The sequence below is a fragment of the Camelus dromedarius genome, chromosome X, assembly GCF_036321535.1.
Source record: "Camelus dromedarius isolate mCamDro1 chromosome X, mCamDro1.pat, whole genome shotgun sequence".
Taxonomy (NCBI): domain Eukaryota; kingdom Metazoa; phylum Chordata; class Mammalia; order Artiodactyla; family Camelidae; genus Camelus; species Camelus dromedarius.
Window position 1 is genome coordinate 74,377,027 of NC_087472.1, and position 27,824 is coordinate 74,404,850.

At 34.9% G+C, this 27,824-nt stretch overlaps 1 protein-coding gene across 2 annotated transcripts in view; it reads left to right on the forward strand.

Moving 5' to 3' along the window:
• The window catches only part of WNK3 (WNK lysine deficient protein kinase 3), a 126,649-nt gene that overhangs the window by 74,209 nt on the left and 24,616 nt on the right, over nucleotides 1-27,824 (forward strand). Inside the window, exons 11-21 of one of the 2 annotated variants that reach the window (XM_064483118.1) lie at nucleotides 8,672-8,736; nucleotides 11,731-11,878; nucleotides 12,711-12,827; nucleotides 13,810-13,965; nucleotides 14,047-14,098; nucleotides 15,387-15,521; nucleotides 15,886-16,829; nucleotides 21,524-21,755; nucleotides 22,154-22,284; nucleotides 22,905-23,527; nucleotides 25,598-25,809. In XM_064483118.1, coding sequence (XP_064339188.1) covers nucleotides 8,672-8,736; nucleotides 11,731-11,878; nucleotides 12,711-12,827; nucleotides 13,810-13,965; nucleotides 14,047-14,098; nucleotides 15,387-15,521; nucleotides 15,886-16,829; nucleotides 21,524-21,755; nucleotides 22,154-22,284; nucleotides 22,905-23,527; nucleotides 25,598-25,809 — 2,815 coding nt within the window. The remainder of the gene's footprint in view (nucleotides 1-8,671; nucleotides 8,737-11,730; nucleotides 11,879-12,710; nucleotides 12,828-13,809; nucleotides 13,966-14,046; nucleotides 14,099-15,386; nucleotides 15,522-15,885; nucleotides 16,830-21,523; nucleotides 21,756-22,153; nucleotides 22,285-22,904; nucleotides 23,528-25,597; nucleotides 25,810-27,824) is intronic. The other variant, XM_010996825.3, reaches the window with a different exon arrangement.

Sequence of the window (27,824 nt, forward strand, 5' to 3'; positions counted from 1 at the left end):
TTTGGGCTCTTATGAGTAAAGCTGCTGTGAATGCTCCTGTATGGTTTTTTTTTTGTTTTGTTTTTGTTTTTTTTGTAGACTCATGCACTCATTTCTCTTGTGTATGTAACTACGAGTAGGATTGCTGGATCTCGGGATAAAGATATATTTAGCTATACTAAATAATACCAGACAGTTTTCTAGAGTAGTTGTGCCAAAATGCATTCCCACCAACAATGTATGAGAGTTACAGTTACTCCACATCCTTATCAATACTTAGTATTGTTGGTCTTTTCAATTTCAGCCATCCTAGTAGGTATAATGTAGTATAAGTTGTGGTTTTAACTTGCATTTCTCTGATAAGTAATTGATCTTGAGCATCTTTTCATGTACTTATTAGTGATTCTGATATCTTCTTTTGTGAAGTGCCTAGTCAAGTCTTCTTTTTTATTGAGTTGTCTTTTTCTTTAGTCTGCTTTAATCTTGACGAGATCTTTAGCCTTTGTTTTTATTGACAGTGTTGAAAAGCAGAGGCCAATTTTTTTGTAGAATGCAAAAATTTGGGTTTGTCTAAAGTTTCCTCATGAATGGATTCAAATCATGCATTTTTGGCAGGAATACCATGTAAGTAAACATTGCATTCTTCTCAGGACATCATATTAGGAGGCATATTGGTAATGCCAACACTGGTGATGTTAACTTTTATTACTTGTTTTAAGTAGAACCTGCCTAACTTCTCCACTATAAAGTTGCCATTTTTCTCTTTATAATTTATGAATTATTTGTAGGGAGATATATTGAGACTATGTAATATCCCTTTCCTCATGAAATCTTTCACCAACTAGTTTTAGTATCACCTTATGATATGCTAAATTCACCATTCCTCCAATATCTGTTGATGATAGTCTAACTTCATCATTCCTCACTATATTAGTTGGCCTTTCTCCCTCCCTCATTCATTCATGCACTCATTCATCTTAGTATGGCCTCATGGAACCTTATTTTATTTAATAGTTCATGATATAATACTATTCATTTTGATGGTTAAAAAGTGTCCCAGATTTGTTTAATGGGGTCCCATTCAAGGTGGCTCTTACGCATTTTTGTCATGTCCCCATGATTTATTTTCTGGGACAGCAAGATATTCCAGGCTCATTTTGTGCTTTCCCTACCCCAGCCCTGGAATGAGTCATTTCTCCTTGGAGCCTTGAATCCTTTTGGTGGGAAAGGTAATTCAGAAACCAGAATCTGGGTGTTGAATGTGCCTGATGCTACTTGGGAGTCATAACGTCTAGAGTTTTCAGTAAACAGATTAGAGTGAGTGAGTGTGTGTGTGTGTGTGTGTTTGTGTGTGTGTGTGTGTGTGTGTATTTCATACTAATACCTCCAGCCCACTTTACTTTTGAGTTTGTGTTCGAGGAAAGAATTTTTGTTTTTCTCCAGTATACACCCAACATCTCCATTTGATTGTATATTAGGCATTTCAAATTCAGTATGTCCAAAATTAAACGCTTTTTTTGCACTCCTCCTACCACCACCTGAAACCTGTTCTTTGCACAGTTGTCCCCATCTCAGCAAATAGGATCTCTGTCTTTCCTGTTACTTAAGCCATGAATTGGTGGTCATCTTTTATTCCTCTCTTTCTTGCATACCTCACTTCAAATCAGCAGAAAGTCTTTTGACTTTTCCTTTAAGATGTATCTACAACCTGACTACTTCTCCCCACCTCCACCATTATGCTAATCTAATCTCTCTTGAGTCATTGCAGTAGCCTCCTAATTGTTGTTCTTCCTTCTGCTTTCGCTCTTTTATAACCTTTTTCTCATTATAGGAAGCATAGTGATCCTTTTAAAAATGCAAGTCACATCATGTCTCAACCTTACCCAAAACTTCCCATTGCCCATCTCATAGTAAAAGTCATAATACTGTACTTAGTGGCCTGAAAGCTCTATAGGATCTGGACTCTCCTGCCAAACCCTCTACACTTCATATATATTTTCTTTGAATTCTATTGTCCTCTTGAGTGATAATTAAATCCTTTTACAGAGTTACAGCTTGAGGACAAGGAGATGTACACTTTCTGTGTATTAGTAGGTATTGATCTATTGTAGTTCTTCTATACTGAGATATAGTTTACTTTTACCCCCATAATTTCTCTAATGTTTGTAATAATCAAATATATTAAAGACTACAACCTCCAACATGCATAGCTACCAAAAATTTTCCTTTCTGCATCCTTGCTGAGTTGGCTTTATTTGTAGGGACTCTACCTCCCAAAATACCAAATGGCTCAGTTAGTCTCCTCCTTTTTTATCTCCAGTATGCATTCTCACTCCTGCCATTAAAAATGCAAACAAATAAACAAACAATGTTAGTTGCTCTCTCCAAATAGCTATAGAAAGCTTGGAGGGCTGAGACATGAGTAGTGCCTGATCAATTTGCTGGTTGGTACAGACCCTTGATAACTCAACTGGGGGCAAATATTAGGGGGAAAGTATGAAGTATACATCTTTCAATTAGGTTCCCTTTCATGAGGTGATCTCTAGAGAGGTCCTGAAGTGAAACCCAATATTTTTCTTCAATCCAGTTCTACTTGCCTTATGATTAATGAAACTTCTTCCTAGTTCCTACTACTCTTGTCTGTCAGTCGTTGTGGTATTGGTGTGTTTTCATAATTTTTCCCCTGCATATTTAATAGCCTGGGTGTCATTATGTGAGTTTATCCAAGGAACTGTGCTGTGTATGGATCAGTTATTTCTTAGGGTAGATTTCATTATTTAGAATCTTGGCTTGGCCAAGAATTGGGCTTAAACAAGCAATGACTTTATAGATGAAGGACTCTTTATAAATACAAAAAATATGGAAGTGGGGGGAGGGTATAGCTCAAGTGGTAGAACGCATGCTTAGCATGCATAAGGTCCTGGATTCAATCCCCGGTACCACCATTAAATAAATAAATAAATAAGCCTAATTACCTTCCTCCCCAACCCCCCAAATAATAATAAAATAAATTTTAAAAAAATACGGAAATGGGCATCATGCACTGTAATAATTTTCTTTAATTAAATAAGCAAACAGTTCACTGTTAAACAGGTATGTACAACATACATACAGGCTTGAACCAGTTTGTATCTTTAGTTAGCTCTGAATTTGGACTTTGGCTCTTTTAATTACTGTGTGATTTGAGGAGTTACTTAATTTCTTTTAGCTTAGGTTCTTTTCATCTGTAAAATGAACTTTTAAAATGCTTATCCTTAATGGAAAAGAATCTCAAAAGAAAATATATATGTATGTATATGTATAGCTGAATCACTTTGCTGTACACCTGAAACTAACATTGTAAATCAACTACACTTCAGTAAAAAATTTAAAAAAATAAAATGCTTATTTTGTATTTGCAACTGAGTTTGAAATGAATGAAAGTAAGATGGATTGATGGATATATGTATATTGATGGATGCATTGATGTAATAATGCAAATAATATAAAATGCTGTAGACTATGGGTGGTGGATATATGGGTTTTCACTGAACAACTATTCAACTTTTCCATATGTTGGAAAATTTTCATAAAGTCAGAAAAAAATGCCTATTTTGCAGGCTTATTAGGATTAGATGAGTTATATGTTGGAAGTGCCTGGCACATAATAAGTACTCAATAAATAAAGGTTGTTAAAAAGAACTTCGTGGGAGAGATATGTTTTGTCACGTTGATAATACAATAAGGCAGTTTATAAAATGTTTAAAAATACTTCTCAGTTTAACTGATCTCCTTCACTCCAGAATAACTGAATAAGAATCTTTGGAATGTGCATGAGCTTGGATTTTCTTTCCTTCTGTTTTCTTTTTTCTTTTTTTTTTCCCTCTCTTCCTCCTTTTCTTTCCTTAAGATTATAGAGTGCATCAAGGGCTGAGAACCACTGATAGGAGGAGGGCAAGTAATGGTGAAGTAAGTAAAGGAGATACAAGGGTGTGCACAAGGGGTCTCTGCTCTTCAGTACTCTTTGGAGTCATTTGTCTAGTCATTCATTTTCTTTTACTGACTCAGTTTTTGCCTCCATCACTTACTGCCTCAGCTTCCTCATTGGTAAAACAAAGATAATAATACCTATCACTTAGAGTTGTCATAATGGTTGAACTTAATTAAATAATGTATATAAAGTACTTAGCACTTAATAAATGCTCAATAAATAGTGGTTGTTTTGTTGCTATAATAAAAATAAAAACAGTAATAAAAATGAGAACTTTATAATAGTGAAAGACATTATTGAGCAGCTATTCCTGTTTCAGGTATTGGTTAGGCACTGGAGATATTGTGATAAATCTTATAGATATGATCCCTTCCCTCAAAGAGCTCACAGTGCCATAGGTGAGAAAGATCTGGAAACAACTTCAAGAGAGTGTTTTAAGTGCCAAGATAGAGAAGAGAGAATGGTGTGGTCCATGAGTCCAGGCCTAGTTCTGCTTCTTATTTTGGTTTTATCCTCATTCTGCAAGTGTCCAGAGGTAGTTTAATTTTATTGAATTTTGCTGGCTAGTTTTCAAGGTCTCAGATATCCAGATACCAAAGTCTCCTTAGGAAAAGGGATCAGTGCCTGTCTTTCATTTGGATTTGAAGGTGGGGATTGGGGAGAAATTAGTATAATATATCATTTCCTGCCCTTCCCTTCCCCCTCAACCTAGTCAACCCATACTGAGGTTTTTTCCTAGATAAATTAGATTAGCTTCTATAGATTAGGTAATTAGCTCTTTAATATAATCACTGTTGAAACATTGACAGCAAATACTTTGGGAAAGAGATTTCTTCTTTTGTACACAACGGGATTCAACAAAATGTATCCAGCTTAACAAATGTTCATATTAAAGTAACTTTAAAAGAATTATGGTGAATCCCAGCAAGATGGAGCAGTGACATGGTGTCCTGATGCATAAATCTGGAGGCAAAGCCTATGTATTAAAGAGAAACAAAATATAGTTACTATGACAACAATCTGGAATTATAGTTTATAACCACTTATAATTATTAGCAAGATTGTTAATGCTGCTTCGTGTTGATCCTCAGAATCATGGCTTTGGTTGATCTTCCTTTTTATGTGATAGCTTCAAATCAAGTTCTGTTATAGTATTTCTAGGATTTTCAAAGTTAACATTTACAAATAAATGCTGGGCCATTTTGTAGATGATTTTCAAATTTAGTGAAATGTTTCACTTTCACTTTTGTCTGAAATGACTATAATGCTGTGCATTGAAATAATGGGTACTTGCCCTGAGATTACCAAATTTGAGGGCTGATAAATCTGTACAGAGTTGAATTAATTTTTTTCGTATTATCAAAGCAAGATAAATATAGTTAAGTTTGCTCAATACCAGTTGTATATTCTTCCAGGCCATTGAATATGCTTATACATACATGTAACTTTAATGTAAATATAATGTACGTAGTCTTTTAGCCTTTTTTCACTTATAACATCTTATGTGCTTTAACATGTTTTCAAAGGACTGCATAATATCCTTTAGTATGGACGTACCATTATTTATTTAATGGATCAGGTAAAGAATTGTGTCTATTTTTTTTTTTTTACTATTTGCAACTATATTCCACATTGTGAGGAACATTCTTATAATCATATCTTTGTATACACTCTTAATTATTTCCTTGGGATAGATTTCTAGAAATAGAATTACTGGTTGTTTTTAGAAACTTGATACATATTGTCAAATTACCTTTCAGAAAGGTCTAACCAGTTTACAGTCCCATAAATCCCAGTGGTTCATGAAAGTGCCTATTTTCTTATGCACTTAGTATTTGCTATCCTTTGAAAGTTTTAAATTATAAAATGTAAGTTAGTAACATTATAAAAAGTAGGAAAATGGGAAAAAAATCACCTAGAATGTTATTTCCTTAACATGGTAGTGATTGTAATATTTGTTATAGTATTCCTAGGTTTTTATCATATGTGTAAATGGTTGTAATTATATATACCATTTTGTTTTCTGCTTTTTTCATTCATAGGTAATTTTCCTTGCCTTTACTTGAACTTCACAATTCCAATTTTCACTGGCCACATAGTAGTACAATAAGTATTCATACTTACCTAACTCTTTTCCTATTCCTGGACGACAACTTGCTGCCAGTTTTTGTTGTGTATAACACCACAATAAAAACACAAAGAGATAGCTACTATTTATTGAACATTTATGATGAAACAGACTTTATACTTTTTTCTTCCTTTGTATTAATTCTTTAGGATTGATGGTCCAGGGTTGGTAATATTGGATCACAAACATTTTTATGGCACAGCCTTTCTTATGTCACTGTTTTCTTTCTTATTTCTTTCTACCTTCAAATATCTATTGAAACTTAAAATGTGCCAAGCGCTGTACTAAGAGGCAATGAGAATACAAAGATGAATCATTCAAGGTCCTTGGAGTCAGGTATTAAGCATATATGATAAAGAGAGGCATGATAAAAGACATTACTTGATGACAGTCCACTGATCTAGTTGGTCAGTTGGTCGACCTGTTTGTCCATCCATCCATCTATCCATTAATCCACACACGATTTTCCCTCTGAAGCATGGAAGAGCTAGTTACATGATATCCTTTTACCCTTAAACATATCTGTGCTATAACAGAACAAGGAAATTTTCTCAACCACAATACAGTGACCAAATTCAGGGAGTTTAACATGACTGTGATACTATTATTTAATCTGTTTCCATATTAAAATTTTACCAGTTGTCCAAGAAATGTCCTTTATGGCAATTTCCCCACTTTGATCGAGGATCTAATTGAAGATCATGTGTTGCCTTTAGTTGTATGGTTTGTCTGTTTTGTCTCCTTTAACCTGGAACAGTTCTTTGTCTTTCATAACATTGATGTTTTGAAGAGTAAAAGTCTGTTATTTTGTAGAATGTCCTTCAGTTTGAATTTGTTTGAAGTTTCCTTTTGTTCACATTCAGATCATGCATTTTTGTCAGGAATAGCATGTAAATGGTGTTCTATTCTTTGTGCACTGTATCATATTAGGAGTCATGTGATGTCAGTTGGTCCCAATATTGCTGAGGTTTGATTAGTTGATTAAGGTGGGGCCTGCCAAGTTCTTCCACTGTAAAGTGACCATTTTTAATTTTTGTAATTAATGAGTAATTTATGGGGAGATATTTTGAAACTATAAATATCCTGTTCCTCATCCAGCTTTCACCCACTTGTTTTATCATCTATTGATGATTTTCTTATGTCATCATTCCTTATATTAGGTGGCTTTGTATTGTAAGAGCTTTCGCTTATCTATTTGTATCAGTATGAACTCATGGATTCTTATTTTATTGAATGTGTTATATTCTTTTATTGTTTATTTTGATGCCCAAATTGTCCCATATTTGGGCAATGGGAACCCCTTCAAGTTGGCTCCTGTGTGCTTTTGATATGTTCCCATCATTCTTTGAGCACTTCTTTACCTGGATAGCAAGATGATCCAGGTTTTTCTTATACTTTTCTTGCCCCAGTGCTGGAATCCACTATTTCTCCAAGGAACCTTCATCCCTTTTACTTTAGAAACCAAGAAATGAGCTAAGATGTATGTTTTTTTTTTTAAAGAGATGCCAAGGTGATTTTGCTGGTCTGTCTGGAACCCACTGTAATAGAGCCTTCTTGTATATAGGAGTTGCACCCAGATATTTGCTAAATGGACAGGACGGAGGAGGAATTGAAATAGTCCAGGGAGATGAAGGAACATAAATAGAGTCACAGTATATGGAAGAGCCCTACTCACTCAGAGGAGCTACAGTTCAGTGTGGCTTCAAGAAGAGACTAGAGAATGAGGCAGGGACCAGTTCACTGAGGACTTTATTTGCCTCCCAAAGGAACTTAACCTTAGAGAAGATGTGGAGCCATCATAAGAAAGTTTAAACTAGGTGGGTAAGTGATCAATTTTGGTAGATTTGCATTTTAAAGTCACTACTGTCACCAGTGGCAGTACATAGGGATTAAAAAGTGTTTAATGTTATTTTCCAACAGGGTTGGCATTTGAAGGCTTAAACTTTTCCCCTAGAAGCCAGTATTGCAGCTGCTTGATACTAACACCAGCTGCAATAAAGGAATTGTTGGCAGTAGTTTAGTGAAAAGAGAGCAAGAAAGAGTGAGTCCGTACAGTATGCTAAAGCTTGAATCATTGATTTATCTGTTTGTGAAATGACAGCAACTCTTCTTTTCTCAGTAATTTTATAATCAGGACTGGAAGACGAATATGTGTTCTCCAATGGAAAATAACATAAACAAAAGTACATAAAACAATCCTATCTTTTTAAAGAGTTTTTACTTTGTGGTGAGGAGGAGGAGGAGGTAATTAGGTTTATTTATTTATTAATGGAGGTACTGAGGATTGAACCCAGGACCTCATGCATGCTAAGCACACACTCTACCATTGAGTTATACCTTCCCCTGCCAATACTATCTTTTTTAATGAAAAATCTTGATAAATATGAATACTGCTACATTTTATTTTCTTTATCTTTGGTAGTAGCATCAATAATAGGATCGATATATACATTCAGTATTATAGACATTCTACCTGGTTTGTGCGGTAACCAAAATATGAAATGTAACAAATATGTTTTCTGAAATAATAGCAAATTCTACCTTTAGCTTGACGTTTGCTGTTACCATAAGTTTAATTTCTGTGCTATTTACAGCCTGTATCCCAACCAGCTGGAGCTGAACAACAAGCAACTCTTCTAAAACCAGATTTAGTTCGATGGTGAGTATCTTGAAACTAATACCGTGAAAACAGTGAAGGTATGTTGAAGTATTTGCATTCATTAGGTGCTTAGTGTGTGTCCGAAAAAAATAGTAGGTATATTTTTTACTTTTTCGTGTTAATAAGGATCATATGGATTGTGAAATTATTGATCATTTTATTGTTCTCATTATTATAATATTCTGTTCTTAAGAAAAAAATATAAGGATTAAAAAAGGAAATAAGTGATAATGTAGAGTGAAATTCCAGCTAATCTAAATAAATAAATTACAACCAGATATATAATTGTATTATTATTTGGTAATTGTAAACTACTATTTTTCTCTGTCTTGTCCAGATTGAGTAATGTCTATTTTCTGTATTCAAGTTCATTGATTCTTTCCTTGGTCTTATTCATTCTGCTATTGTGCCCATTCAGTGGGTTTTTTATTTCAAATATGATTGTACTCTTCTATAATTTTCATTAAGTTCTTTTTAAAATATCTTCTATTTTTTATTTTTCATTTGCTTCAAGAGTATTTTTAATTGCTCATTGAAGTAATTTGATAATGGCTGCTTTAAAATCCTTGTCAGATGGTTCCAATATGTGATTCATCCTGGTGTAGGCATCTATTGATTGTCTCTTCATGTTCAGGTTGTGATTTTCCTGGGTTTTGGTATGACAAAGAATTTTCATCCCTCTCTGGGACATTTTGGATATAATGTTAGGATATTCTGGATCCTATTTAAATACTCTATTTTAGCAGGCAGTCACCTTGTTTAGGTGCCTAGGTCCTAGTCTACTTTTGTGGGCTGTGGTTCTAATGGCAATTTAGTTTTCAGAGTCTTATATTATTCTGGTCTGCTTGGTTCACCTGACACCACGGAGCCCCACTACTGGACCAAGGGGTTGGAGAACATTTCTCTAGGCCCACTGCCCTAGGCCAGCTCTCCAGACCACATGCTACTGGTGGGGCTCCTGCCAGCATCACCAAGGGAGGAAAGGGTCCACCTGAACCAACTTCTGTTTCTGGTTTGGGGGTTCAGGAGACCACTGGGCTAGAGCTGCCTTTGCCTTTTGACCTGGAATCAAGAGCCAATTAGCCTGAACGGCATTCTGTCACTGGGTGGAATATCAGGAGATGCCAAACTGTTATATTTCTCCTCAAGTCCTGGGAGTCACTAGCCAGTCTGCCTTTATCTTTTCATGCTTCAGTGCCCTCCTGTGATATTCTTCTTTATTATTTCCAGTTTTTTTAGTTATACTTAGTGAGGAGGAATAGGGAGAGTTGAGTTTCTGCCATCTTGCCCTGAACCCTAAACTAGGGCTTTAAGATAACTGCAGTGTGAATGATATAGCTGCACTGACTAGAATTATGTCCCTTTCATCCTGTGAAGGTGTTATTTGTTACTGCTATTTCTCTGTGTATTAAAACTATGAGCAGGATTAAGGTATTCTTCTTCCACTGCTTGTATTTATGCAAATTCTTTTTCACACGAATATAGAAAAATTTTAGGAGTTATTTTTCTTTTCTTGTATATCTTTATATAGATACTTCATGAGTAGTTTTTAGGAGAAAGGAATTTACCTAAAAATTAATTTTAAAAATATCTGGTGCTTAAAGATCTCATTTAAGTTTCGAATGCATTTATTGGAATTTTTGTATTTATTAAAGTATCTTCAAATTTATTAAATAAAGAGCTAAAAAATGCCTTCAACACAGACTAGCTGAACATTTGTCTGCCCTTTCATAATCATATTGCCTTGAACTTGCAAAATATAACTAGTTAGAATTAGTCATGTTGAACCATTTTCACATCATTCATTTTTAGTTTTTTTTAACCAAAATTGTACTGTAGTTTCTTTTACTATTTCTTTGTTTGTTTTGTTTGTTTTTACTGAGTTATAACTGACAACCTTATATTAGTTTCAGATATACAGTATAATAATTCAAAATTTGTATATGTTGTGAAATGATCACGGTAAGTAGTTACCATCCATCACCAAATATAGTTACAGAATTTTTTTTCTTGTGATGAGAACTTTTAAGATCTACCCTCTTAACTACTCTGAAATATACAATACAGTATTATTAACTATAGTCACCACGCTGTACACTACATCCCCATGACTTACTTATTTTATTACTCTAAGTTTGTAATTTTTCAACTCCCTTCAACTATTTCAACCACCCTCCACCAGTTCCTCTACTCTTTCCCCCAATCCCTGCCTCTGGCAACCACCAATCTGTTCATGTATCTGTGAGTTTGGGATCTTCTTCTTGTTTGCTTTTTAATTTTTTTTAGATTTCACATATAAGTGAGATCATGTGATATTTGTCTTTCTCTTTCTGACTTCACTTATCATAATGCCCTCAAGTTCCATCTGTGCTGTAACAGATGGCAAGATTTCATTCTTTTTTATGGCTGAATAATATTCCAAAACACACTACATTTTCTTTATCTAATTTTAATTTCTTGTTCTATTTCCTGCACTATTCCTGTCTCCCACACCATTCCTGTCTCCCACACCCAGTCTGTTTATCCTCTGTTGAGTTAATTATATAAACAGGTATATTGTGGGTGAGAATTGGTTTTTAGATTTCTTTAAACTTATTAATAAGAAACTCCAAAGCAAACAAAAAATATATTGATCAAGAACATCCTGTGATAAAAGGTTCCACAGAAGTCCATCACTGGCAGTGTTTTTCTTTCACTCCCAATACCATGAGATGTTTGCCAAATAAATACAGTAGAATCTCAGTTTTTCATAACTTTTAAAAACAGCTTTATTGAGATATAATTCACATATCATTAAATTTTCACCCATTTAAACTGTACAGTTCAATGGCTTTTAGTATAATTGGGGTTTTTTCTTAGAATTTTACCATCAAGATGGAATGATTCTAGCCATGAAGGAATTTCAAGTGTTAAATATTGGGCTTTGAGAATCACAGAATAATGCCTGCTTTGAGAAACTGAATTGGGATTGCTTTTGTTTTTTTTAAATAACAGTTTGCATCATGATCTGGCAGCCGTGAAGGAAAACACCAATATCGCTGATAACCCAAGTGGAAATGGTAAACAAGATCGGATCAAACAGAGAAGAGCTTCCTGTCCTCGATCAGAGAAGGGGACTAGATTCCAGCTTATTGTCCTTCAGGTCAGTATGTAAATATGGTTTGGTTTAAGAGGGCATGTAATAAAAAAAGAGGGCATGTAGAGGTCTGGTGGGGTACTGGGAGGGGCAATGTTGTTGCAGATGTGAGTATAGAATATTATGAAACTCTGCAGCAAACACTCTTTTTTTTTTAAAGCTTTTTTTTTGGGGGGGGGGTTAGTAATTAGGTTTATTTATTTACTTCTTAGAGTAGGTACTGGGGATTGAACCCAGGACCTCGTGCATGCTAAGCATGTGCTCTACCACTGGAGCTATACCCTCCCCCCAAACACTCTTGAATCTTTGTACATATCCCTGATTATTTCCTTATGCTAGATTCCTAGAAGTAGAATTAGTGGGTCAAAGAGTATGGAGATTTTTAAAGTTTCTAAATATATATTTCTAGATTGCTGTCCAGAAAGGTGAGACCAGTTTACATTTCCATTAGCAGTGCATTTTGTTTTGTTTCAAGAGTCAATTTGTGGGATTAGGAGAATTTTGGAAATGAATGACCAAATTTAGATCTGTGCATTGCGGATAGCTGTAGTGACTATTATAACTTTTTTTGCCTTTTTATAAAAGTTGTGTTCCTTTTCTTTCCCAGAGGTTCACATTTCTAACTTACTTTTTTCCTGAGTAATTTGAGCCTTAGATTTGTCATAGAATGGTTGTTTAGGTAGTATTTCACCAAGGGAAAACAATCTTTTCAAATTCTGAACAATTTAAGCCATTTTTTTTTCATATATTGTATGTGAGTTCATCCAGATGTTTCCTGTACCATTTGCTAAGAGAAGACAATGACTAACTCTTAAACTGGTAAAATGTTTGTTCCCAGGTGTCAACCTCTGGAGACAACATGGTGGAGTGTCAGCTGGAGACACACAATAACAAGATGGTCACCTTCAAGTTTGATGTTGATGGGGATGCACCAGAGGATATTGCAGATTATATGGTAAGTACAGTAAAACCAAATTATTTTCCCAGCAGCATTCTCTGTCTCTTTTCCCCACTTCTAACTCTCCCCCCATTTATTCAGAGCCATCTTTTTTAGGGTATTCCTAGTTCTAAAAATTTGCACAGTGCAAAATTGGTTATGATCAAGAGTAAGTCACTGTATCTCCTCTGGTTTCAGTATATTTATGTGCAAAATATGAGGGAATTTCATTAAGAGAGGATCTGTGTCAGTGGTTCTTATCTCTGGCTGCATTTTAAAATTACCTGAAGAGCTTTTAAAAAACAGTTCTGTTGCCTGAGTCCTAATTAAATCAGATTTTTTGGAGGTGAGGCCTAAGCATTAACAGTTTGTAAAGTTTCCAGGTAATTCTAATGGATATAATATCTTACATATAGGTGTTCAACTAATATTCGTTATTTCATTTAGATTTATACTTTCTTTGAATGGTTAGGCTGAAGTTAGTATTCCTCCTCCTTATTTTTGATGGGAATGGGCTAGGCAGGAAGCATATGCTTTTGTTTCTGCCAGTTTTCTTTGGATTATACATTCCTGGCCAAGCAGAATTTAACATTTTAAAAGTTAATAATTTTGTCAGTTCTACCTATTATTCAACATGGTATTTTCTGAACTGTCTCTGGGCCATTCTTTATCATCTTTATAGATGTTTCATTTTGTGATTTTTGATATAAAATATTTTGTGTTTGGACATCCTATTTTTAAACATTGCTTCAGTTATGTTCTTCAAATAGCAATCAATTTATAGAATGCCAGATATTTTTTAAAATGCTGGTTTATGGTAAATAGTGCCGATCTAACATATATTAGTGGTCTCAAAATAGAAAGAATAATTTAATGTATTATTGGCCTTTAGATCTAAATACTTTTATTTTTCTTCATGGTAGTCACCATTGATACAGTATTATAATTTTGAAAAACTAAATTCATTCTTGTGAATAGACTTACTTTTACTTTTGGATAGGTTGAAGATAACTTTGTCCTGGAAAGTGAAAAAGAAAAATTTGTAGAGGAATTGAGGGCTATTGTAGGTCAAGCCCAGGAGATCCTTCATGTCCACTCTGCTGCAGAAAGAGCCACTGGAGTTGACTCTATTAACATGGAATCCAGCAGTAGCCAAGTAAGAGCAATTGCTTAGCAAATAGGTCTTCTTGGGTATGTATCAGGAACTTCTTTATTTATCTATTCATTTTTAATTCAGACAGGATCATCTGAACAAGTACAGATAAATTCTGCATCCACTCAAACCAGCAGTAAGTATATTTAATAAAATTTACCATTTGGCTTTTGAACCACGACATTTGGACACTTTTAATTTATACATCTTGGGAAAGATATTAGCCAGGAAAGGAATTTGATAAATTGTTGATGTAGGTTTTCCCACACTATGAATGGACTTTATAGCCCAGAAATAAGAAGTAAAAGAAGTAAGAAGTAAAAGCATTCTTCAGATTTCCTCCAAGTGTTGGTTTTACCTGATTGATTTATTTCTGAGTTGTTGCATGGTATGTTGCCAGAAAAGCAGTCACAGTACTGATGACCTTTAACAGCTTTACTGTTTGAACTTAACTGGTAAGTTTTTTTTTTCCCCTCCTGATATGAGATGGAGAGAAACTTTAACTAAAATCATTATGTTCTAAATTTGCCTCATGTTTTACTAGTCATTCACATCTTGATTTCATTCTACCAGTGATATGCTTCTACCTGCTCTGATCATTGATAAGTTTTTGTAAATCAAATACCAGATAAACTTCCAGGGACTAAAAATGGAGTCTTCTATTTTCTTTTCTCACGACCTTATTTCTCCATTCTTCTCAGCTCTGGTCATGGGTATATTTAGAGTATCTGGGAGGGGGAGAAAAGCCATAGACAAATGAGGACCTCTGAAGGAATTACAACAGCATGAAGAAGCAACAGGTGGTGTGGGAGTCATGGAACCAGATACCATTACCCTGAAGTTTAATTTGTGCTAGGATGCCAAGGTCCTCTGTCATCTTTTTCTCATTAGCAGGAATCTGAGCAGATTTCTGACTGACAAAGTAGGCTAAAGTTTAAAAAGAAGTACTTTTTTGAATAAGTTCACAAAGTAGGAGTACAGATATGGGGGCTTATTTTGTTTTTTTAAGTTATCATACTGTAAAACTGACCTTTTTTTTCTTTTGGCATACAGTTCTGTAAATTTTAGTCCTCTTACAGATTTGTGTGAGTACCACATAATCAGGATACAGAAGAGATGTAGGTTTTAATGGAAATAGTGCTTTCCATTTCTTCCCAAAAAAGTGCCTTGCTTCTAATTGCTATTGATACAACGTCTGTTTCAGTAGAATCTAAAATCCTTCTCTAAGGATATCTTGTGCTTAGTTTTTTAGAGTATTTATCAGTCAAGGTTGGGAGGTATGGTCTTATAAGTTATGCATATCCTAGTGCTGTTGGAAATGGAGACAAAAGACAATTTGGTGTTTTAACGTGGTTTCCTTAGTCAATAAGGTAAACATATTGACAATTGCTTAGCATATTAATTTTTGCTAATTCTTTCTGCAGATGAATCTGCTCCTCAGTCATCCCCAGTTGGTCGATGGCGATTCTGTATCAATCAAACAATAAGAAACCGTGAGGCTCAATCTTCTTCTCTTCAACAGTCCATGTCTACAGTTCCTGGGCTAAATTTGCTTTCTAGTAAGTGTTCGTCCTTTGCCAACTTTATCCAGACTTGGAGGATGGGGATGCAAAATATATACCATATCCCTAACTTGTTTTCATGGGTATTTTATACTTATGATGATTTTCATAAGCATTTTGAAGATGTTAACATTAGAGTGTAACTTAAGCCATTTAAAATTAAATATTTATGAAGAAAAAAATTTTTTTCCTTATCAGGTTGAATTCTGTGTATTTTGAGTCTTATTTACAAGAGGTAAACGTTTTCACACGGGTTCTAGTTTGCCCCTTGCTCCTCCTGTCCCTTTTGAGTTTGGGTGCTAGTCCATGCTTTGTACTTATTAATAATACATGCTTAACCATTCTTTATTAATTGTTCCAGGTCCAAGAAACATAAGTAATAAGGAAATACCACAGGATACACTGCTTACTCTAGAAAATAATCCATGCCAGCATCCACTTTTCACCTCCACATCAGAACAAAAGGATGTAGTTGATGGTAAGATTTCTGAATATGCCAGTGCAGAAACTAAGCAGCCAGCTGTACTTTATCAAGTGGAAGAGGACAGGCAGATAATGGCACCAGTTGCTAGTAGTTCCAGTCATTCTGCTACTTCAGTTCGTGCAGTTCCATTTGAATGTGAGGGACTCACCAACAAAGCAGGCATATTCCTACCTGTGTATCCAGGTCACCAAGCTGCCAGTCAGGCCGATGTACTTATGGCCCCTTCTGGCGAGTCAACTCAGATTGCTGGTAACTCTTTTACAACTCCGGCCTTTATGTCTGATCAGAAGCCTCAATCCTTGTCAGTGCAGCAGCCAACTGTGGATGCAGAGTTTATTTCCCAAGAAGGAGAAACCACAGTGAACACGGAAGCAAGTTCTCCTATGATGGTCATTCCCACTCAGACCCCTGGCCTGGAACCGACTACCCTTCTACCTGCTACTGTTCTGGAATCAGATGGGGAAAGACCTCCAAAAATGGAGTTTGCAGACAACCGAATTAAAACTCTGGATGAAAAATTAAGAAATTTACTCTACCAGGAGCATAGCACATCTAGCATCTATCCTGAGAGTCAGAAGGATACCCAAAGCATAGACTCTCCATTTTCTTCCTCTGCTGAAGATACACTCTCATGTCCAGTGCCAGAAGTCATAGGCATCAGTCACTGTGGAGTTCAAGATAGTCCTGCACAATCCCCTAATTTTCAGCAGACAGGCTCTAAGATCCTGTCCAATGTGGCTGTGAGTCAGCCTGCTAACATATCAGTGTTCAAAAGGGACCTGAATGTGATAACTTCTATACCCAGCGAATTATGTTTACATGTAAGTATCATTCTTTCTAACCAATTCCTTATCCTTATGCTTTTAAAGAAATATCTTCCTTTTTAAAATTCTGTCCTTTGAAATGAAATTGTCACAAGATTCTAAGGTCAGGTATTTAAGAAGGCCATGAATTAGGCTGCAGGCATCCAGAACTTCTCAGTAGAGACAGAACTATCCTTGGTGAGAGAGCCCTCTGGTGAATTAGATAGGAACTTGCAAGCAATGCTTATTTTTGTATTAATGACTGAACAGAACTGATTTAGAGATTGTTTTAGTGGGTAGGAAAAACTTGCTTTTAGATTTCCACTTAAAAATACCTGTTATCAGTTTCCTTTTTTAAAATATTGTGGTTTTAATTTAATCTTGTTCTGTGGGTTTTAATTGATTTGAAAATTTTTTTAAAAAGAAAGAAAATCCTCCATAATCTCGTGACTTGTTTTTTTTAAGTTATATAATATAGAAATTTAATTTCTTTTTTCTGTCCCTTCAACTCACAGAGATAACAACTATCTGGTGCTTATCCACTATTTGGTACTTATTTTTCTTGACTTAAGCTTACACAGATCTAGTTACAAACCTATAACTTCTTTATTTTTCATTTTTTTTCAAATTTTTTTTAAGTGGAGGTACTGGGGATTGAACCCAGGACCTTGTGCATGCTAAGCATGCACTCTAACACTGAGCTACACCCTCCCCCTAAACCTATAACTTCTTATTCACAAAAGTAGGATTGTGATGTAAACATATTGGTCTGCAACTTGATTTTTTATTTTACAGTATATCATAGACATATTTCTTAATCTTCATCACTGTATCTCATTATTATTATTATCATATAAGTACTATATGTGTGTATATAAAGTGAAATCTACCCCACTTCCAAACCTATAGACACAGCTGTTAATAAATCTTTCCAGACATGGTTTTTAAATAACATACAAATATTTATACAGGCACACTTCTTTATATGTATTTTACATATTTACAAGGACATAGATACCTACTATATATTTATATACATATACTTCTTTATATATACGTGCTGCTCTATATTTTTTCCCACTTACTACGTACATTTATCCATGTCAGTGCACATAGCTCTACCCCACTTAACTTTTTTAAACAACCTGCATAACATTCCATTGAATAGATGTAATGTAAATACTCATTTTTTGGTAAACTAGTACTTTAAAATTATGCGATTAGTTATAAACACGAAAGCAGTTCAGAAGAATAGAAAATTAAAAGTAATTGTTGTATTAACACTCTCATTCCCCAAACACTCTTAAGTTCCTGGTTTTAATTCTTGTGGTCATTGCTACTAATAACCTGTATACTTATCAATTTTTTTATTTAGTAATTTTATACAATACTTATTGACTCACTTCTATGAAAGGTGAAGAAATTATATTTTCCTTTCCCTTTTCTCCACTTTTCTTCCTCATGTACCTCGCAATTTTTATTACTTAAATTACTTTTCAACATTGGCAAAGTTTATAACATCTACATTTTTTCTGTAACAATTGGTTGTGCTTTGTCTATAGGTAGATTGGAAGAATTGAAATCAGTAAATAACATTTATATTATGATTATATGTTATCCAGCAATCATGTAATGTGATTAGAACCATAAAAAATTAAATGTAATTTTCTGTTATTTAAACTTTGTTGCTTAGAGGAGACTCTTCCAAATGTCAAGGTCAGATGGATTCTTTTATTTGTTTCAAGTGTCCATTGCTAAAGCTGGATCCAACTAATTACCTGCCACTGTTTCTAGTGTCCTAGAATTCCTTCCCCCTACCCCTGGCATATTTCTATGAGTAATATTTTTAAATATATTGCATGGGTGACCAATTGTTTTTGGAAGGCAGCTATGCTCACCAGTATACCACCAACGTGGGACCCAATTGTTTTTAATGTCCAAAAATGTCCTTTTTTTGCTTTACACTTGATTAACTAAGTACAGATGATAGGGTCATTTTGAGTTAATTTTTGTATATGGTGTGAGATAAAGGTCCAGCTTCATTCTTTTGTATGTGACTCTCCAGTTGTTCCAGCACCATTTGTTATTTTATTCTCTTTGTTGTTGTTATGAATGGAATTGTTTTCTTAATTTCCTTTTCAGATTTTTCATTGCTGGTGTATAGAAATACAACTGATTTTTGATTGTTGATGTTGTATCCTTTAACTTTGCTGAGTTTGTTTATTAGCTGTAATAGATTTTGGTGTATTATTTAGGATTTTCTGTGTAATACATACAATCTTACCATCTGAGAATAGAGATAGTTTTACTTCTTCATTTCCTGTTTTTCTTATCTATTAACTTTTAATTTCATGCTTTCCATCTCTTTGTCCTTTTTGTTTTTTATTGGGCGAATTTCTCAACTTTTAAGCTATTTCTAATCTTCTATTCAGCTATTTTTTTAATGAAAGGATTATAATTTTCATTTCTAATAACCATAATTTTTATGGCTGTCTTATATTCACATATCTCTCTGAAGATATTAAAGTCTTATTCTGTGTTACTAATGCTGTTTCCTTAGCTATTCTATTTGTTGAGTTTAGTGTTTTCTTAAAGTGCTGATTTCTCATGTTGGTAATTCTTCATTGTATACTCATTTTTTCTTTTCTCCCTGTAAGATTGCTTGTTTGTCTGTAAATGCTATATTTAATTACTGTAGTCTGGGCATGAGGGGTATAGCTCAGTGGTAGAGCACATGCTTGTTGTACACGAGGTCCTGGGTTCAATCCACAGTGCCTCTGTTAAGGGGGAAAAACATTACTGTAGCATTACTCCAGTAATTGTGGGAAAAGCATGGGACCTGCTTCCTGGAGCTGGATATTGCAAATATCTAATCGTACCCAGAGGGTGGTCCAATAGCTAGTCTTCAAAGGTAGAAGGGCCTCCCCTCGCTCCTAGATCTTGTCTCCTCCCTACATAACTGACCTTTCTCTTGGTCACAAACATTTTCTTCTCACCACTCTTATTTGGAGCAGATGCCTTTGCTGTCTTTCGTTGGCTGTGGAGGTGGGGAGGGAAGGTGGAAAACTACCTGGCTGTTCCTTCTTTAGTACCCCAACCAGTTTACTCTTCCATTCAGTGAATGTCTGCTGAGCAGTGAGTAAGTCAAGATCTCTGTTTTTGTGAAGTTCACGTTCTAGTGGGGGGAAGATAAACCCTAAACAAATAAATAAAGGGCTATGATAGAAAGACTAAAGGATTACTTTATATTCATGATCAAGGAAGGACTTGTATGTGATGGAGACATTCACAGGTGGAGGCCTGTTCAGGGAACCAAAAGAAGACTAGTGGGAGAGTCTTATGAGATGATGTTGAAGTGACAGATCTAGCATAGTTCTATCTAACCACTCATCCTTTTGGTTGGCCAGGGCTTTCTCTCCTGTTGCCCACATCTGCCACCTGAGTTTGCAGCATTTTGAAACAGTTCCTGCATATGTCATGGACTGCTTTTTCCTCCTTTAATCATATATGTATGTGTCTCCATTTGTTTTTCCTGTCGTATCTGTGGATTTGGATTGGTAAGGGAAGCTAGAATAATTTGTATTTAATTTACCATCTTGATCCAGTTATTACTTATTAAAAATCTTTTCTGTAATTTCAGTGGGACCAATACAACACTTTCTACATCTTCAGTGGGACCAATACAACACTTTCTACATCATAATAATATTGAGAGTTTTTTTCTCTTTATAAAAGTATTATTATTATTAGTCTAAAATGGGACTTTGGAAAATAAAAATTGATTGTTCAGAACTTAACCTTTAATAACTGCTGACCTGCCATAAGTGTTAATAATGCTTACCCAAAACTATAGTTTACTTAGTGCCACTTAAGCTCTCTTCCTTCAGACAAAAGTTAAATCCCATTCTTTGAACTTTTGAATACTCTTAATTTTCTAAATAAGTAGTGACTATTCTTAATGTTTCCCAAAGTATTTCTGGTTGTGTATATCAGTTTTTTGTGTTAATTATTATAGGGAATTTATTTTTTAAAGTACTCATTTAGAATATAACAGTTAATTCTGACTTTTGAGGGGAGGGATGGGAGGACAAAAAGAGGGAAGAGTGATTTTATAGCAACCTGTGGCCTGATGTTAACAATTTTTAGAGCATGAATTTGAAATAATTTTGAGGTCCATTGTAAATTTTTGTGTGCTTACATAATGTAAGATACTTGATTTGGTAATATTTCTCTGTAAATCTGAAAGCCTAGATATCTTGTTTTTCTATATTTATCATGTGTGTCAGGCATCTTTAACTAACTCTTCTTAAATAATATGAGCATAAATGAAAATTTCCATTTTAAGAGCATAGGGTTTCAGTAACTTTTTTATTTAGTAAATTGGTACATATGAAGGAAATCATTTTAACTTTAATTTTCAGTTTTGAAAGTTGCTATAATATTCTAGGATAGAAGTTTAATGGCCTGCTCTTTTATTTATCTGAGGCCTAAATAATATTTTTAAAGAAAGTGGAAGGCTTAATTCCTATGAGTTGAATACTTCAGGTTTGGTTTGGTACTATTAATGGTGTGGTACTATTAATGCAAGTATACATAGCATTCTATTTTAAATTACTGATTTAGTCCATACAGGAGACTCCAATGGTATAAACAATTGCTCCAACTTACCTAAATTATTATCATTTTGGTTTTCCTCTTTTTGTCTCCATTAGGAGATGTCCCCAGATGCTTCACTTCCAGGGGATCCAGAGGTCTATCCTGCTGCTGTGTCAAGCGGTGGAGCCATTCATCTGCAGGCAGGAGGTGGATATTTTGGCCTAAGCTTTACTTGTCCTAGTCTCAAAAATCCTATTAGCAAGAAATCCTGGACTCGCAAATTAAAAAGCTGGGCATACAGGCTACGGCAGTCAACCAGCTTTTTCAAGAGATCAAAAGTCCGTCAAGGTAGTGTGCTTACAGTCAGGGACATAGACTAGGTAACATCACTTTTCATTTACTTCTGTTTCTTTTTGTTGTTGTTCATACACAAATCTTGCCACTTTTTCCACATAGCCCATGTATGTGACACGTCCCATTAATGTCATTGCCATTTTATTTTTCCTTTTGTAATTAATTTGGTTTTAAAGTATTCATTTCATATAGATATTAAGTCTTGGGATAAATCTTGCAATGTCTGATTTAGAGTTAGGGACTTCTACAATGTTGCTTATTACATTAACACTTTTTAATTGTCTAGCAGGAGTTAAGCTTTTTCTACTTTTCTTCATTTTTGGTAATGTAAACAAATTTAGTCTTAACAAACAATTTTCTCCTTTCTGCTTATAATTTGGCAAAACTTGCAGTGGAAACAGAAGATATGAGATCAGCAGTTGCTCCTGATCCCATCCCTCTGACAGGAGAGTCCGCAGCTGATACTAGGGCTTCAAGCAGATGTAAAGCATTGAGTGGATCATTTCAGCGGGGTCGGTTCCAGGTTTGTATCTTTGGTTGAATCCTTATCTACAAGGGCATTATAAAAGGCAAGGGCATTGAAGATCTTGGTCTGTAGATGGTAATTATATAAATACAGATCATTATCATATTTAATTTATTCCTCTTATATGTATCCCCTCACCTTCTGTAGCCATCCAGTAAAGGTGAGTCTAAAGAAATGGGGATTTTAGTAGCTGGAAAAGAGCACAGAAATGGTTCATCACTTTTTGGTTGGTGGTTGGGTCATCTTTTTTATAAATCCAGTTTCATTTCCCTTAGAATCTCAGCAACTTTATATATGGAATTAAAATTTTTAATATTTAAAAAAATTAAAGTATAGTTGATTTACAGTATTGTATTAGTTTCAGGTATACATATGGATTTTTTAAATTGTGGAATTTTATGTGAGCAATATGAAGCCAACTCTCTTTACAAGAGGCCCAATTGAAAAACTTTTAATATGGGGAGTATAGGTGGGATTTTTAAGTTTTGGTATTAGCAATGTGTGTACATCACAGCAGGCCATCCAGTTGTCTGTACCATAAGTTAATATTGAATTTCTTTGTGGGTTTACTCTTTGGTTAGGTGGAGCCAGCCACCTTTGCCTTTTTTGTATTTCAGGTGATCACAGTTCCTCAGCAGCAGTCAGTGAAAGTGACATCTTTTGGAATAGAACACACACCAGCATTCAGTAAAATGACAAGCCAGTCTAGTGAAGAAGCTTTACCCTTTACTGAAACAGCAAAGTCCCAGTTGGTAGAAATGGAACCTACCATACACAAGCCACAAACTTCACTTTCTTCTCAGAAGTTACCAGTTCTACAGGAAACCATTAAAGAAGAAAAGAAAATTCCCAAACAAGCTGATAACTTCTCATCTTTCAGTACAGCTTGTGAGACTGATATATCTTTGATAACTCCAGAAAAGGAATTGGAAGAAAATTCAGCCACAGGAAGTAGCATGCAGTCAGGATCTGAACTGTTGCTTAAAGAGAAAGAGATACTTACTTTCGGGAAACAGCCTAGCTCTGATGGTGAATTTTCAGCCACTCTTGCTGGCACAGGGAAATCAGTGGTAAAGGCTGGTCCAGAGAGAGAAAAATGTTTACCACTCCATGAAGAAAAATCCTGTGTTCAACCACAGAGCTCACTCTTCTATTCACCATCTTCCCCAATGAGTAGCGATGATGAGTCAGAAATAGAGGATGAGGACTTAAAGGTGGAGCTTCAAAGATTACGAGAAAAGTAAGGACTTTATCTTCTGTTGAAAATCTGATTGTGCTGGGTTTTATAGAACTAAGTATTTGACTGGTAGCTAATTGAGGATTGGTGACATTTTAATGATTGAACAAAAATTTATGATCGAAAACTACAAAGATAGCATCAGATCCCACAGGCTAAGGGCCCTATCCTACAAGACTTCCCCCCTTCAGATGCCTATCAGAAATCCAGGTAGTTACCTGTTACCTATGCTTCTGACCAACTTGTTATAAATCAGAGGTTCTCACGAACCTCTCCTCAGGTTTGATTAACTTGCTAAAATGGCTTACAAAACTCAGGAAAATTTTCCTTACTGGATGATTGGTTTATTATAAAAGGATACAACTCAAGAACAGTCAGATGGCAAGATATAGGGAAAGGGGCATGGAGCTTCCATGGCCTCTCAAGAGTGCCACTTCCCAGCACCTCCAAATATTCACCAACCTGAAGCTTTCAGAACCCCTGTAGTTTAGGAATTTTTATGGAAACTTCATTACAGTAGGCACGATTGATTAAATCATTGGTAGTTGGCAATTGAATTAATTGCCAACTAATTCACTCCAGCCTCTTTCCCTTCCCCAGAGGTAGGGAGGGGAGGGGCTGAAAGTTCCCACCCTCTAATCACCTGGTTGGTTCCCCTGGCAACTAGCCCCCATCCTTAGGGGTTATCCAAAACTCATTTCATTAATATAAATTCAGGTGTGATTCAAAGTGGCTTGTTTTGAATGATAAGACTTTGTTATTACCTTTATCACTTTGGAGCTATTGCAGGAGCTGGAGCTATTTGAGGGCCAAAGACCAAATATAACAAAAGATCCTCCCATTGCTCTAATCACTTAGGAAATTACAAGGATTTTAGGAATTGTGTGCCAGGAATAGGGACAAAGACCAAATACATGTTTTTTTATTATAAATCATAGTATCAAAACAGTAAAAAAAAGAAAAAAAAAAAGCACACAAAACAAACAATCTCCTGTTTCTCATGCCCTAATCTCATTTCTCAGAGGTAACTGCTGTGAACTGTTTGGTGCATATTGTGCCTGTCATTTTTCTATGCATTTATAAATATATAGTTTCTGCATTTTACAAAAGTTGGATCATAATAAATGTTATTCTACAATTTTAGGAGTTAACATTGTCTCTTTATATTCATGTTTGAATATTCATGTATACCAGTAATCTTTATTCCCTATACACTAGAGTAGCATATAGCCATTTAAAGTTTATTTAATTTTTTCTTAATTGGCATTTGTTTTATCCCATATTTTGCTTATGTAAACAATGTTGACATAAACATCCTTATATTTTTTCATACTTAATGTGAGTATTTTTATAGGATAGATAACCTAAAAGTGGAATTGCTGGGTTAAAAGGTGTGTACATTTAAAATTGTCATCCAGTGTAAATATATCATTTTATATACCAAACAAAAATATATGAAAATGCCTGTTTTCTGACTCCTTAACAATATTGAACTGGATATTACTGATCCTTTTTATTTGATTCCAATCAGATGAATTTAAAAAAAAATTTTTTTTAATTGTGTTCTCCTAATTAGTAGTGAGGTTGTGCATCTCGTATTTATTGGCTACTTGTGTTTCCTCTTCTTTGGAGTCATCTTTTCTTATTCTTTCCCCTCTTTTCTATAAAGTTGTTTCTTTTTTTCTTACTAAGTTTTAGAAGCTATTTATACATTCTGAATATTAACCTTTTACTATATGTTACAAATTTTCTTCCTGTTTATACTTGCAACATATAATAAAGAAAAATTAATGTTATCAATACTATGTGACTATACTATATTTAACTTTTTAATTGTTTTTCACTATATTGAAATTTTTGAAATTTGGTATCAGTTTATTTAACTTTATGTCTCATTAGTTCAATGTTGTACTTAGAAAGGCATTTAACATCCTGAAATTGTGAAAATATTCTGCATTTCCACATTCTTAAATACCTTGTTAAACTTTACTTATTTGTACTGGTGTAGAGTTCTTTGGCTCATCTATATGGTGCCAGTGCCATTAAAATGCTTTCTGTATAATTTTCATTCAGACACATTCAGGAGGTGGTAAATCTTCAAACCCAGCAGAATAAGGAGCTGCAGGAGCTCTATGAACGCCTTCGGGCAATTAAAGATAGTAAAATCCAGTCATCAGAGGTTCCTCTGACACCTGCATCACCACGCAGACCAAGATCTTTCAAGAGCAAACTTCGAAGCCGTCCCCAATCCTTGACACATGTGGACAGTGGCACAGTTGCTACAGGTAAATCAGTCTTAAAAGTGATTAAAAGGAACTGGTCAAAGGTCAGCAAAATTAGAAAAATAATGATAATATATTTATTTTTATCAAGCTAAGATGGTTTAAAGAGGTGTATATTATTCTGAGATTCTTTTCTACCTTTTTGGTGCTAAATATTCTTTTATGAAATAATGGTGAGGATAGATGATAGAGTTTGGAAAGCAGATGAGTATTTTATGTTTTCATTTGGAAAATAAATACTGGGAAGCCCAATTTCAATCCCAAGAATAGTTTTTGAAATGTTAGCAGTTGGTGGGAACTGCTGGTCTAGCATTTAGAGTGTTGATGAGTTTATTTTAAGATAATCTTAAAAATATAGTCATGTTCTATCTGATGAAAGAGATCTTTATTTATTATGAGAATCTTAGAAAAATGTACATCTTTAATTTGTAAAAAGAGAGGATCAGTCTCTACTTAACTATTAGAGAAGTTGTTACTCAGGTCAGACTTCCTTGGTTACATGTACATGGTCAAGGTGGGGGTTGAGGATGAACTGCAAGGATAGATATGAGATCTTAACAGAATTTGTAGTAGGCAGAATAATGCCTCCCCTCCAAAGAGGTCCATGTGCAAATCCCTGGAACCTGTGACTATGTTCAGTTATATTACAAAGGGTAATTGAGGTAAAGATGTTAATCAACATTTAAAAATGGGGACATATTCTGGATTATCTGGGTGGGCCCAGTGTAATAATCACAGGATCCTCTAAAATGGAAGAGAGAGGCAGGAGAGAGGGTCAGAGAAAAGATGTCCCCCTACTGGAGCCAACGTTGTGGCTAGACCAGCCCTTGTGGTTTTTATTATGATTGCATGATGCACCTCAGCAACAACCATCAGGGAACTTTGATAAAACCAGGTTTATTATTCACAGGTCCTGGGAAATACACATCATACCTGGGGCCACACAGCAAGAGGTTGGAGGAGCAGGGGGAAGCATGCACTAGAGAGCAAGAGTGCACAGGAGTAGAGGTTATTCCTTATTGGGATCGAGGATGGAGAGCCTAGGGTTTCACAGGTTCACTCTTTATTGGTGAATTTGAAACACGAGAGCAGGAATTAAAGTACAGGAAGAGAAAAGCAGGATCATTCAGTTATCAGTTATCAAGGTCAACCAGAGCTTTCTAAAAGGGTATAACTTCATGCATTGGGTGGCATGGCTCTTTGTCTAGTTGTATAGCTGGCAGTGTGTTTATTTGATATGGATTTCTTTGAAATGGATACCTCAGCAATCAAAAGCTTAACGGCAGGCACTTATAATCAAAAACGTTAATTGTCAGGCACTTACACTACACTGCCTCTTTCTAATCAACCATGGAATCTCATGGTAAAAACATGCCTTTTGAGACTGCTTTTTTGACTGGAACATTGTCTTTGAGATTCTTTAAGTTATTTTGTGTTATAATAACTTGTTCCTTTTTGTTGCTGAGTAATATGCCATGGTGTGGATGTACAACAGTTTGTTTATCCATTCACTTGTTGAAAGATATTTGGGTTCTTTCCAGTGCTGGGTTTTACAAATAAAGCTGCTATAAATACTCATGTAAAGCTTTTTGGGTGAACACAAGTATTCAGTTCATTTGGATAAAATACCCAGAAGTAAAATTGCTGACTCATATGGTATGTATATTTAATTTTTTTTCTTTTAAACAATTTTTATTTATTTTTAGGGGGGAGAGGTGATTAGGTTTATTTATTTTAGTTAAGATACTGGGGATTGAACCCAGGACCTTGTGCATGCTAAACATATGCTCTGCCACTAAGCTATTACCCTCCCCTCTATATTAAAAATTTTAAGAAACTTTGAAACTGTTTTCCCAAGCAGCTACATCATTTTCCATTCCCATCAGCATGTATGAGACTTCCATTTTCTCTGATGCTCTTCAGCATTTGGTATTATTGTTATTCTTTATTTTAACCAATCTAATTGGTATGTGGTAGTATTACATGGTGGTTTTAATTTTCATTTCCCTAACGAATTA